The 14,442-nt window shown below is 35.6% G+C and overlaps 1 protein-coding gene across 1 annotated transcript in view; it reads right to left on the bottom strand.

The window, feature by feature from the left end:
• The window catches only part of LOC306887841 (CUB and sushi domain-containing protein 3-like), a gene marked incomplete at both ends in the record, with an annotated part of 269,530 nt that overhangs the window by 42,843 nt on the left and 212,245 nt on the right, over positions 1-14,442 (bottom strand). Inside the window, 5 exons of the mRNA XM_079445841.1 lie at positions 939-1,112; positions 4,486-4,671; positions 6,462-6,635; positions 8,211-8,384; positions 11,103-11,276. Of these exons, the coding sequence (XP_079301967.1) occupies positions 939-1,112; positions 4,486-4,671; positions 6,462-6,635; positions 8,211-8,384; positions 11,103-11,276 (882 nt within the window). The remainder of the gene's footprint in view (positions 1-938; positions 1,113-4,485; positions 4,672-6,461; positions 6,636-8,210; positions 8,385-11,102; positions 11,277-14,442) is intronic.

The following is a 14,442-nucleotide window of genomic DNA, read 5'->3' on the forward strand; positions in this document are numbered from 1 at the left end:
TGTTATATCTTTCTATGCTCCTCTTTATTATTTGCTGCTTGCTTATTGAAGTTATATTAGTTTAAAATTCTTAACATACAACTGTTTTAATAATTTTTTTTAAATTTGTAATTATTTTAAAAAGTACTTAATTACTTATGTAAGGATATGTAAATGTAAGGATTAAAAAATTCTCAAGTCGGTAAAGTAATTAATAAGTAAAAGTAGATCAAGAATCGTTCTGGAATCGGATCGTGAGGTGACTAAAGATTCCCACCCCTAGCATCCACAGTGCTCCGATTTGCCTGGTAGGCAAACTGCAGGGGATCGATAAACCTCTCAATTTGGAATGACAATTCCTTACACACTATGCGTTCCATACATTTGCAAAGAACTGATGCGAGCGCAATAGGATGAAAGTCACAATTTTGCATGAGGTATTTTAGGTACCGGGATAACTATAGAATTCTTCCAAGCCAATGGTACAAAGCCATTGTCTAAAAAGATTTGAAACATCTTTGTACACACACATCCCATTTGTTCTGTACATTCTTTCAAAACTTTCCCCTTCAAGCCATCCGGGCCAGATGCCTTGTGTGATTTAACTTTACGAAGCACTTTGACAACCTCTCTTTCCTGTATGGTCATGGTCTGTGATTGAATCTCAGTCATTGCTGCATTACTAACAGTAGACTCATTTAAATGATCAAATCTTGAATAAAAAAATATTAAGATCATTTGCAAAACCATAAGAGTCCTCACATTGTTGAATTCTTTCCTTTTGACTACCCATTAATGTATTCAAGCCCTTCCACGCCTCTCTTATAATTTCCTGTTTTGAATTCCTCTTCAACATTCTCTTTATATTCCCTCTGTGCATCTTTTATCTTACATTTAACTAATTTAATGTGCTTATGTAGATAGTTTAGTAGTATGACTATAAGTTTCACTACACTTACCTGAGCAGTGAGGCTGGGAGCTGCTCCATTGGCCGTTCAGCTGGCAGGTGCGGGTGGATTCACCAATCAAAGTTCGGTCTTCCAAACACCTGTAGTGAACTATAGAGCCGAAGGTGAACTTATCTCCCATCACAACCGCATGAGGAGGAGATCCAGGGTGACCACAATCCACCTCTGCAGGAGAACAACAGCAGAGAGCTTTATCCAAATATTTTCTTTTGCATGATAAGAATGCTGAGATTACAGTAGATTTAATAATATAACATTATATAACTAACATGACTGAATGACAATGAAAGCTGACTCATTTTGACTCTGTGATTGATTGGCGTTTCCAGATCTGCTGAAATGTGCAGCTCTCTCTGTGAAGGTCTGCAGGCACAGATTCTGTGTGGGTCTGGCTCTAACCCTCTCAGAGGATGTCACGAAAAACAAGTGCTGCGTGGGTGAATTTTAGCAAAGTGGAAAAGGACTTTGTACAATGCAACATTTGCAAGATTACAAAAAAAGCATATCTAAACTCAGCCCCTTTAAATCAGTGTTTTTGAATAACTTCACCAGCTTCAACAATATACTGTCTGCAACAACAAGACAATTACTTCTGGACTCGCCTGCTGTGAGCAACACTCAAATTATCATGCATAATCCTTTTTGTTTTTCTTCTGAGGACTGTGATATTTTTGTGCAACAAAAACTTATTTAGCCTGTTTATTTGTTTAATGTCTGTCCGTCACACTTCGGACACTGTTTTATATATATAAATAAAATATATATATATCTTAATATAATTAATATATTATGTACATTTCAACAAAAAAACTTTATATTTTACAATGTATATTTTATATATATTAATATATATACTTAATATATGAATGTAAGTTTTAATATAAAAATTAAATACAGGCCCTTCTCAAAGAATTAGCATATTGTGATAAAGTTCATTATTTTCTGTAATGTACTGATAAACATTAGACTTTCATATATTTTAGATTCATTACAACACAACTGAAGTAGTTCAAGTTTTATGGTTTTAATATTGATGATTTTGGCATACAGCTCATGAAAACCCAAAATTCCTATCTCAAAAAATTAGCATATTTCATCCGACCAATAAAAGAATAGTGTTTTTAATACAAAAAAAGTCAACCTTCAAATAATTATGTTCAGTTATGCACTCAATACTTGGTCGGGAATCCTTTTGCAGAAATGACTGCTTCAATGCGGCGTGGCATGGAGGCAATCAGCCTGTGGCACTGCTGAGGTGTTATGGAGGCCCAGGATGCTTCGATAGCGGCCTTAAGCTCATCCAGAGTGTTGGGTCTTGCGTCTCTCAACTTTCTCTTCACAATATCCCACAGATTCTCTATGGGGTTCAGGTCAGGAGAGTTGGCAGGCCAATTGAGCACAGTAATACCATGGTCAGTAAACCATTTACCAGTGCTTTTGGCACTGTGAGCAGGTGCCAGGTCGTGCTGAAAAATGAAATCTTCATCTCCATAAAGCTTTTCAGCAGATGGAAGCATGAAGTGCTCCAAAATCTCCTGATAGCTAGCTGCATTGACCCTGCCCTTGATAAAACACAGTGGACCAACACCAGCATCACTGACTGTGGGTACTTGACACTGGACTTCAGGCATTTTGGCATTTCCCTCTCCCCAGTCTTCCTCCAGACTCTGGCACCTTGATTTCCGAATGACATGCAAAATTTGCTTTCATCCGAAAAAAGTACTTTGGACCACTGAGCAACAGTCCAGTGCTGCTTCTCTGTAGCCCAGGTCAGACTTCCCACTGAGGTGCCTTGATACAGCACTCTGGGAACAGCCTATTCGTTCAGAAATTTCTTTCTGTGTCTTACCCTCTTGCTTGAGGGTGTCAATGATGGCCTTCTGGACAGCAGTCAGGTCGGCAGTCTTACCCATGATTGCGGTTTTGAGTAATGAACCAGGCTGGGAGTTTTTAAAAGCCTCAGGAATCTTTTGCAGGTGTTTAGAGTTAATTAGTTGATTCAGATGATTAGGTTAATAGCTCGTTTAGAGAACCTTTTCATGATATGCTAATTTTTTGAGATAGGAATTTTGGGTTTTCATGAGCTGTATGCCAAAATCATCAATATTAAAACAATAAAAGGCTTGAACTACTTCAGTTGTGTTGTAATGAATCTAAAATATATGAAAGTCTAATGTTTATCAGTACATTACAGAAAATAATGAACTTTATCACAATATGCTAATTTTTTGAGAAGGACCTGTATATAAATATTAATGTTATTTTGTTAAATGTTATGTTGTTATATATGCTTAAATATAAATATTAGTGTAAACACAAATGTATTTTAAATTATGTATAAATACAAATATTTATTAAATATATTTTATATAAAATATATTTTCTCATATATAAACGTTATATATTTTTTCCTAATAAGAGGAACCAGGAACTTTTCAAACAAACAGCCATTCTTGCCATGAAGAATCAAAATGTTTAGCGGAAGTCTTGTCTTCCCCACTAAATAAATCTCTTCCAGGAGGAATATTCAATTGTTTTTTTTTTTTTCATATGGCTTCAGAAGACCTAAATAAATCCCATTAGTCAAATGGATTAGATTTTTTATTATTTTGTAAAGTTTTTTGGTCATTTCTGAGATGAACAGACACGTTTCTTGTATGTAAAAGAGCCCAATAATGCCAATTTAATTTTATTTCACTATTTCATTCCGTCTAATTGTTGAGAAAAAGCCAGCAGTAGCTGATTTGTGTAGCTAATGCATCCCAACAGCATTAATTCATCTCTCGTGCGTTGCTGAAGAAACACACATAAGCTCTTCAATTCAATTTAGCTAAGCTTCTTTTCAGGCATGTTTTTGATGTTTTCTTTCTTTTGAATTGGAAATGCACCTGAACATTTTCATAATATTCATCAGGCTGAAAGGCTGAGGGGGGAAAAGAGGCTGCTTATTAAAATTCCCAGTCTAAGAGCAGCAAGTAGCCTCTGTCGGCTAAGTAAAGCGCAGAATTACCTTGTGTACACTTGAGAGAAAAACAAAACTAACAGACAGCTAGCAGGATTGCAGCCTTTCCTTCACGGTGTAAGTAGCTCGGTGGAAACCGACAAGAAACAGTCAAATTCAGGTTTGAAGCAATTACAGGGACAGAGATGGAAAGCGAGAGCAGGAGGCAATTACTATCTCACAGGCAAATGAACACGTCTCTCTAATGAATGTGCACTCTGAGCCTCCGCTCCACTCGCTCTTGACCTTAATACTCCTCGCTTTGGCAAACCGTAGGAAAGGTGTGTTACATTCACTGCTGTCTGCTGTGGAAATTCAATGTGTCTGTGCTGCTGGAAAACTTTGAAGGCTTTTACACAGACAGCGAAGGCTTCATCATAAGAGCTCTTTGAACCCAACGCTGTACTCCACTGCATGCTGGCTAACCTGTGACATTTTCCCTCGGCACCTCCGACGGAAAGAGTTCAAAGATTGTCAATGATAAAGAGTCAAAATAATGAGAAATAAAGTGTTGGGAGAGATCCCACACAGACGTACCCAGGCATTCTGGTAATGGCTTGTCCCAGTAACCCACCGGCTGGCAGGTCAGGACCGATGACCCGAAGAGGAAATAGCCGGGATTGCAGTCGTAGGACACCACGGTTCCGAAAGTGAAGTTCCCATACTCAATTTTGCTCTTCCTGATCGAGTTGGCTGGTATACCGGGATCCGTGCAGTTGACAACTGAAGAAAGCAAACAGATGGCAAAAAAAAATCATATCAGAAACATTGTATAATAAGTGTTAAAATTTTCTCAGTATTTCTTTATTCATAAATAAAATACAAAATACACAATTATAACCTAAACATTGATGGAGATGCATCTGATTATATTTTGCTTATATAATTATTTATTTAACAATATTATATAAAAATGATAAAATATAAAATTATATAAAAACAAATATTATATAAACATCATATAAAAAAATATAAAAATAAATATAAATATGGGTTTTTTATGATCTACACACACAAACACTTATATATATATATATATATATATATATATATATATATATATATATACACACACACACCTGTAATTAACCTATAATCAAAGTAAATAATAATATGAACATACAGTATGAACACATCTGGACTACTTTAAAAATATTTTTACATTTATGTTATTGTGTTGGTTTAAAACGTAATGATGATGCTGAAGAAAAATGCGATTAAAATAATGAACATTTACATTTTAAGTCTGGGTTTTTTCAAAAGCTAAGCTAAAATAAATAAAAATGATGGACATTATTAGTCAACTAGTTAAACTACACTATATTTTACACACTCACACACACTCTTTAGGCTACGTGTGTGTGTGTATATATATATATATATATATATATATATATATATTTATTTATTTAATACATTTTTTAAATGAAATATTATTTCACATTGTCTCGGAGGATTCAGACTTTGTGTTTCAGAATAGAATAGATTTCCTTAAACGTTGAACCTGTAGGACCTTTTGAGATTTTTTCACGTTTGAAGAGGTTTTAGCAATTGGCAGGAACCTTGAAAAGCACTTGGTGAGTCTGAAAGCTTTTATCATTTTTCTGAAACCTGTATAAAATTCTGAAAACATTACACTGCGTGTCATTCCTTAAGTGTTTGTGGGGTTACTCATTTCCAATATGAAGAATAAACATTTCACAAATACACTTTTCTTTGTGCTTCCACATATTCTCTACCAAGCCTGAAGACACTGACATTTTTATATGCTGATGTCTTTGGTGTCACGATCTGCCACAGAAATGCCACAAAACTGTCTATGCAGTCACAGCACATGAATTATTACATACATGAGATTTGAGAGGAAGATATTCAGTCAATAACAACTCACATTTCAGTAGTTTCTTCTCACAAAGCTATCATATGACAAAAATGATGAAACTATTAAACTACTTTTATGATTATGTTACAGTGTTTAAAATGTCATGCTGGAGGACAAAAGTGACAAAAATAACAGTTACAACTTAATTGACATTGTTAGACAACTACAATATCACTGAAGCTGCATAAAAAACTAAAAAGTACAAAATACAGCATTACACTAAGTTTGTTCAACCATATGGTGAGATAACACCACTTATTTGATCATAATTATTGGACAAACCCAAATTCCAGTCATGTAATCAAGCCAGCATCACTGTTGATCACTTCATCCGGTCTGTTGTCAGAATCAAGCACTACAGACGATCCTCTGAGACTCTCATAATCACGCCGCTAACAAAGCAGAGATTAGATTCAAAACATATATCTTATCTTCTGATTTTCTGGGCTAATCTGTTGCTATTCAGACCATGACTGAATGAGTTACTGTTGGCTGAAAAGAGGGCCAGAGGGCTATCTGAGCTGAAATTGGTCATTCCTTTTTTTAACTGCGGCAGCCTGAAAGTCATTTCCATCAGCGCCACAGTGCTTAAATTTCCCTATAATGAGAAAAGAAGTCATTTGGTTCAAACCTCGGCATGTGGGCGGCTGCTGGCTCCATTGACGGTCAGCCTGGCACTGCGCTTGAGACGGGCCTTCCAGAATGTAGCCATTATTACAGAAGAAGGTCACCACGTTGTTCAGGTTGAAGCCGTCGCCCACGGTGCGGCCGTAGATAGGGCTACCCGGATGACCGCAGCTAACGGCTGAAACGCAAAGGAGGAAAATTACTACAGTCAAAAGTTTGAATACGTCAGCTCAAGCTTTAATAATACAACATTGACAACTACAATTTTCACTCAGAAACTGCTGCCAAGTATTGAAAGCAGAAGAACTGAAATAGTATTTTCTTGTAAAACACACTGCAACGTTTTATTTACAACTTCGAAAAACTATTTTTAGTGTATTTAAATACGTTTACGTAAAAATCTATACAAAATGCAAATGTTTATCTTTAAATCCAGCCATCATATGACCAACCAGTCATTTACTTTCATGTAGCTGAAGTACATTGCATTTTCTTAATTCGAAGATATCACTAAAAACAGTAAATAAGTCAATAGAACAATTCAGTGAGTTCATTCAGTCAAGGATTCATCACACTGATGTAAAACAGTCATAAAGTGAATTTGTGTGTCTATTGAATTGATTCATTCAACAGAGCTGATTCATAAGTATCATTTGTTTGTGAACTGGGCTGCAATGTTTACGCTGCATGCATTTGATTCACTAAAAATAACCACTCGTAAGAATCATTTGAATTGGACTATACTGGAATGCTGGAAACCTTCAATTTACTAAAAAGAACCATTTAAAAGAGTAATTTGTTTGTGAACTGGACTGCACTGTTTGCATAGCATCATTCTGATTTACTAAAAAGAACCCTTCAAAAACAGTCATTTTATTGGGAATTAGACTGCATTTTCACACTGCATACTAACTCATCAACATACAATTCATCTGCTTGCAATAAGATTACCCTGGTCGCACTGTATGCTTATTCACTAAAGAAAATGTTCAAAAGAGTAATCTACTAATAGAACTCAACATAAAAGCATGTTTTCTTGTCAATTCATATGGCAGATTCATATTCACTATTCAGGTTAATAATCTTTTTGGCCATGCAACTGGAAACACTCCATCAAAATTCACAAATGGAAGTTTGGGAATCGTACAGGAACCCCCCCTAAAAGGGGTAAACAAATGAATAGTCTCTCTTAAAAAAAAAAAAAATCCTTTGACACTCACTCAAAAAAAAATTAAAAAATAAAATAAAATAAATAAATATAAAATAAAATAAATGAATGAATGAATGAACAAACAAATACAATTTGAAAATGGTATTTTTGTAAGAAATTCCTATGAAATCACTCTTTATAATTGTGTTCTAATTTCAAACATGTTCAAGATCAAAAGGTTTTTATGATGAGAATTCAGTCAGTTGTGTCCTTCCTTTTGCCTGCTGGCATATTTCCATCAATTTGTAGAATATGAGCCGCCAATGCTTGACAAGAAAAATTTAAATGCAACTTGTATGTAAGCATTTATCTAAGCAGCTTTGCGTTCCGGCAATCCCAAATAAAACAAGGCAAACATCCAAATCCCCCAAACAAAATCAGGTGGTGTTGGTGTTTTCCCTCATCAAGTGTTTCATTGGTAACGTCAGGATGTGTGTTTGATGCCTGTCATGGGCTGAATAGGGGGTTTGCCTGCATTACATGTCAAACTAATCCTCTTGGAAGCAAACCAAACTTCCCACAAGTGCTGTGGAGAGAACTCACACACGCAGGACGGCAGCAGCCCGGACCAGTTGTGATCCTGCTGGCAGATGCGCACAGAGGAACCGATGAGCCGGAAACCCGGGTTGCACTGGTAGACTACCGTATCCCTGTAGCCGAAGTTTTCACCGATCACCTGACCATTCACGATCCTTTCCGGAGCACCGCAGTGGCCAGCTGGGGGAAAAACATTGAGAATATTTTCATTTAGAATATACTATAACATGGTTCTTAATGCATAACATGATAAACAAAAGACAGACATGTCACGACATCAACTTAAACAACATTGCTATATACACAATTTCTTTCCAAAAGAATAGCCCCAGATTTTAAGACTTTTATTCAGCAAGGGTGCATTAACTTGATGAAATGTGGCAGTAATTTATAATGTTATCAAATCTATCTATCCATCCATCATATACAAAACATGTTGACAATTTAGCACTGCTGTTGATACCTGAAATACCTCAAGCACTGTGTTTATACTTAGTTTCTATCTTTGGTCTATTGTTTTCATTTGTTTTATTGCTTGGAAATTGTTTCACAGTTTTTTTCACCGACTATTTACTTAATTCGTTACTTGATTTTATAGCTGAGGGTAATAAAAGCAATAAAAACTATCTTCTAAACCGTTCATGCTTTGTTTTTCAAAAATGCCCTAAAGAATCCACTTGTGCATAATTAGGAATTCGGAGTTAAGTGGAATCCGATTCACAAGCATAATCTTTCTATTTGTGAAAATTCCCCATGCCTAGTTCAGCCTGTGATTTGATGGGAATATTATTGCGGGACCATGTCCTACTCGAGTAAATCACATTGTGTAGTGTGGAGAATAGAGATATTCACAATCCACCCACAGACAATGAGTGTTCAATCCCACACCAGATACTGCAATATCAATGCATCCGAGGATCAACACAGCAGATTTGAAGACTCTTTCGGTGGACAAAGTAATGCACGACATTGTTTTCCTCAGAGATGATGTGATGAGAGACAAAGAGCGATGGCAAATGGAGAGCTGTCAGGGGTTTTTTTTCTCTCAGATTTGATTGATGACAGAACTCAGCAGAGGCCGGCACACTTCACAGAGCACCGCGCTGAACTACTGCAGAAATAATTTCTTCACCTCTGTCCCTCCACAGTGTTCTCTCACTTCATTTTCCCTTGCACGGTTCGGACCAGAAATTATTCTCTTGCGCAAAGACACTCATGCAATCTGTAAAAACACAAAGGAGAACCTTCCACAAAAATTTTGGCTTGTTCCAAAACCTAGTATACTGCCTACATAGACAAGTTAAGGTCAAGGTTGCATCTTATCTGAAACTTGATTGAACACTCTACATAGGCAGCAACTTATAGAATTTGAACATCTGCAAGAATAGCATGTTGCTAAGGTAACCCAGAGAAGCTCTAATAAGTACAAAAATACACACACAGAGTAAAATAGTACATATTTCATTAGATGCGACTATTTCCTGTAGAAACAGCAGAGCACTGCATTAGCAACGTCAAGGTTACGCATTTGATTCTCAGGGAATGCATGAACTGAAAACAGGTATAGTCTTAATACAAGCTGCTTTGGATAAAATCATAATTGCATACAGTAAAATGCATGTTAATTTAAATTTTAAGGACAGATTTTGGTATTGAATAAATAATATTTATAGGTAATAAATAACAAATCATACTTGTTTTTATTTCTCTGACAATATACACTACTTTAGATGGACTTTTTTTCCAATAAGAAGCACCACAATGCATTAAGGGATTGCTTTCATCCAGGATGCTGTCTTAGAATTAAGTCAAAAAATGCTCTGTAAATTTTTTTTGTTATTTTTAAGGAAAAGACCTGTAAAAACGCTACAGTGAAAACTTGTTAATTAAACAGTAAGTTACCTAACCATACAGCATTAAGAAAAGAAAAATGAAATTTATAAGCATGCATTTTATGTAACTTAAAATACTGTAAACTGTCAAATTTATAGTGAAATATTATTACTTACTGTATAATTTACAGTGAAAAGTTGCCTGTGTAACCACATGTCTATTTTGTATTTAAATAGTCTTGCTCCTTTTGATTTTTATGATCAGTATTGTATTTTAGGGTGTTTCTGCGTTAATGTTTATTGCATAACTGGTTTTGTGTTTATGACCTTGTGCACAATCTATACATGAGAATTTCCCCTCTTTTATGGACAAGCAACTTACAATGAACCCTGATTCATCATGTAGCTTTCTATTGTACCGCTTGAATTATTATAGTGGTTGTGACTATATTTGAAGGTAAAAAGCAGATTTAAGCTGTACAATTATGCAAGCACCAAACTGTCATTCAGGAAAACCTGAAACATTTTCGCATTTTAGGATGAATTTCTGGCAACCACAGCTGCTGTTTTACAGTGCAGGGAACATAGGAACTCAAAAGATGCATAGTCTCAAAGTCTCTTTGGATACAAGCATGTGCCAAAAGCATAAAACGCATGTAAATTTAATGACACTTTTTGAATAAAAGATATGTATAAATATTAAATGACATTTGTTTAATTCTCTCACCTTTTCCATCATCTTAGATGGATATTTTTCCACTGAGAAAGATCATAGTGTATTATGGGACTGCGTTCTCCATCAAGGTCAAAAGACTGTATCTAAGAAGGAATAATAATGATGCTTCTGTACCTAGGCTAGGCTTTATAACCGAGCTTTTATCTGCATGTGATGATACAGGTGCTGCATACAGTATAAGCAAAAAAATGAAGCCACTGTTGCTATGGAAATCAAGACTGAATGTCACAGAACTCCTCATATGGCCTTTCAGGACCTGGTCTCCATTAAAAGGTTACACGGATGTAATGTGTGGTGATGTTTTGAAAGAGAGAAGGTTTCTGGTGTTACCGAGACAGTGCGTCTCCATCCCGCTCCAGAGACCCGATGCCAGACATTCCCGTACAGTCGAGCCCACCAGAATGTAGCCAGAGTTGCAGGTAAAAATAGCGGTTGCTCCGAAGGTCGTCTGCATTCCAATTTTCTTTCCATTAGGAGGAGTGGGCAGCTCTCCACACGAAATGACTGCAGCGAAAGGCAATAGAGAACAGAATGAATTTACACACACCTTAAAGACAACACGTACGACTGTGATTTACGCCCCTGATAAACAAAAAAACAGAAGAAATGCAGGATTGAGGAAAATGAGGAAAATGTCTGTATATATATATATATATATAAAAAATTAAAATACCACAGGAGAAATGTATATAAAAAGGGAAAATATCTTAAGAAGAAATGACTTCAGAATGGATAAATCTCAGTTTGACTGTTCTCTGTTTCATCACTTTTTACAGTAAAAATTACTTTAAAAGAACAGTTTAACTGTTCAAACGTATGATTGTGATTTACACCTCTGAAGAAATAAAATGCACAAAAATAAGGAAAATATCTCAAAGAATTGAGTTTTAAGAATATTTATCAGGTTTAAAGCGTTGCATTTGAGGAATTTAGTAGCAATAACTAATTGAAGGATTCATTCACTTCCAGAATAAAAAATTCTGGATAATTTTTCACCCCATGTCGTATAAGGTGCTCATGACTTTCATTCTTCAGTCGAAAAGAAATTAAGGTTTTTGAGGAAACATTCTAGGATTTTTCTCTATATAGTGGACTTCAATGGTGGCCAATGGGTTGAAGGTCCAAACTGCAGTTTCAATGCAGCCGAGGAATAAGGGTCTTATCTACTAGCCACTAAATGTCTTATCTAGTGAAACGATTGGTCATTTTCAACGAAAAATATAAAAACCCTAATTTATTTTTGACAGAAGAAAGGCATGCACATCTTGGATCACATGTAAGGGTGAGTAAATTATCAGGATTTTTTTATTCTGGAAGTGAACTAATCCTTTAACTAAATTTGACAATATTTTTAAAATGAAAATGTTACAAAAACACAGAAGATCTGATTGTTAAATTGAAAAAGATGCCACTCTTAAACTGCTTTAGTAAGAGTCCCTTAGCTAGCTTTTCATTTGAAAGTGTAGCTTGTCTGTTCAGACATTTGAACACTAGATTACATTTACATTTATGCATTTAGCAGACACTTTTCAAACATAACTGATGGACTGGAGTGGTGTGGATTACTTGTGGATTATTGTGATGTTTTTATCAGCTTTTTGGACTTTCATTCTGACGATTAGATTAGAAATGCAGACCAAAATTAGAAAACTATCTACTAACTAAAAGTAGAAGTAATCTATGATCACTTTTTATGATAAAAATGTTACTGAAAAAAGATACTGACACTTAAACGGCTTCAATGTAACTAATAGCTAACTACTACTTTAAAAGTGTTTGTAAGAGTAGTTTGTGTCTTGGGAAGGAACAATTTCAAAGTAGCCTCACAAACACTGTTCTTATCCATCCAAACCCAGCTAAAGATATAGTCAAAAGCTGAACATTTGAGCTGAGAGGAGATCAGGGATGTATTTTATATATAAGTGATACACTGTTCAGGAGTGTTTACTGGTGCAGGAAAACCACCGAGGCATCATCATTTCATCTGTTATCAACTTCTCATCATCTTCACTCTGATTGTTGTTGTTTTTGAAAATTGACGCCGCAGTCTTCTCGCCAGGGTGCAGGATCCTGTCAGACACCATCAGTCATAAAGCGCCTCTAATGTTTAGATTGTGCCTCTCATATGGGAGCCATAAACACATTCATCACGACTGTAGTTACAGCAGACGCACAACATTGATAACTCAACCCATCGGAGGACGGCACCTGCTGATGAAGGACTGCGATAGTAACAAAACAACTGGATTTACTCAGGATTCCTAGCTCATTTAGCTGTTTTTTTTATTGCACGTTGTAGGAATAGTTCATTGAAAAATTCAAATATGCTGGAAATTTACTTGCCCCCAGGGCATCCAAAATGTAAATGAGTTTGTTTCTTCATCAGAACAGATTTGGAGAATTAAAGCATTACAGTAAACCACTTGCTCATCCTCTGCAGTGAATGGGTGCCGTCAGAATGAAAGTCCAAAAAGCTGATAAAAACATCACAATAAATCCACACCACTCCAGTCCATCAGTTATTTCTTATGAAGTAAAAACTGTTTGTAAAAAAAAAAAAAAGTACATCAAGGCATTTTAACTTCAAACCGCTGCATCTGGGTAAAATGTGACTCCTGTGGTGTGGATTATTGCCATGTTTTTATCAGCTGTTTGGACTCTCATTCTGACGGCACCCATTCACCACAGAGGATCCATTGGTGAGCAAGTGATGTAATGCCACATTTCTCCAAATCTGCTCCAATGAAGAAACAAACACTTCTAAATCTTGGATGGTTGTGAAGATGAGAATATACAGTGCCAAATTTGTTTCATTATTGTGAAGTCGCCATATAAACTCTCCTGGGAAATGACTACTAATGATTTAATAAGACAACTGCAAAATACAAAAGGAGGTTTAGTACAATTTCATATTTCTTTATTTTTTTGTAATTTCCTGACAAATCCATAACAAATCCATGACAAAAATGCAAAAAAATATGTTATGTGTGTAACTGTTTCTATTTAAGTACTTTGAATTTACTTAATATAAAAATAGAATATTATAAAAAACAATTAAAGAAACATTTCCATCCAAAGTGTTTAAGAGAAGAAAAACATCACAATTTGGAAAATTGCTGAAAAATAATAATGTAAATGAAATCTGAAGCCATTGAAGAAGCCACTAAATATAATAAATTACTTGCAATTTAAAGCTGCATGCAAAATTTATACACAAGTCTGTGCGCACTTAAAAAAAAAAAGAGCATATTATTTAAATTTGCATCCAGCATGTTTTATCTGATTCCTATGATGATGCTATATGCATTTTCTCATGTTTGTGCAGCCACTGAGAATTATGGGAAAGGTTTTCTGGTTGCACAAGTCTCTCAGCCTCGTGAACCCACTAAATGTGTAGTATTTTCTGGCAAGCTGTTACAGCTAACAGTAAACAAAATGCATGTAACTAACTGAACAGTCAACATTCTCAAAAACCTTTCTGCAGAATTCTGCACAGAAATCCGTGCAGAAAATTGCGGAAAACGCCCCCGGATTCTATGTATCCAGTAAAGCACCGCACAAGCTGCTAATCTTTCACACTTCAGGACACAATTGACAAAATCATTAGTCTTGCTGTCTGCTCAGTTCTGACCTTAAAAACCGGCCAGACTAACAAGGCTTGGGAACTGTG

This window comes from Barbus barbus (assembly GCF_936440315.1).
Source record: "Barbus barbus genome assembly, chromosome: 21".
Taxonomy (NCBI): Eukaryota; Metazoa; Chordata; class Actinopteri; order Cypriniformes; family Cyprinidae; genus Barbus; species Barbus barbus.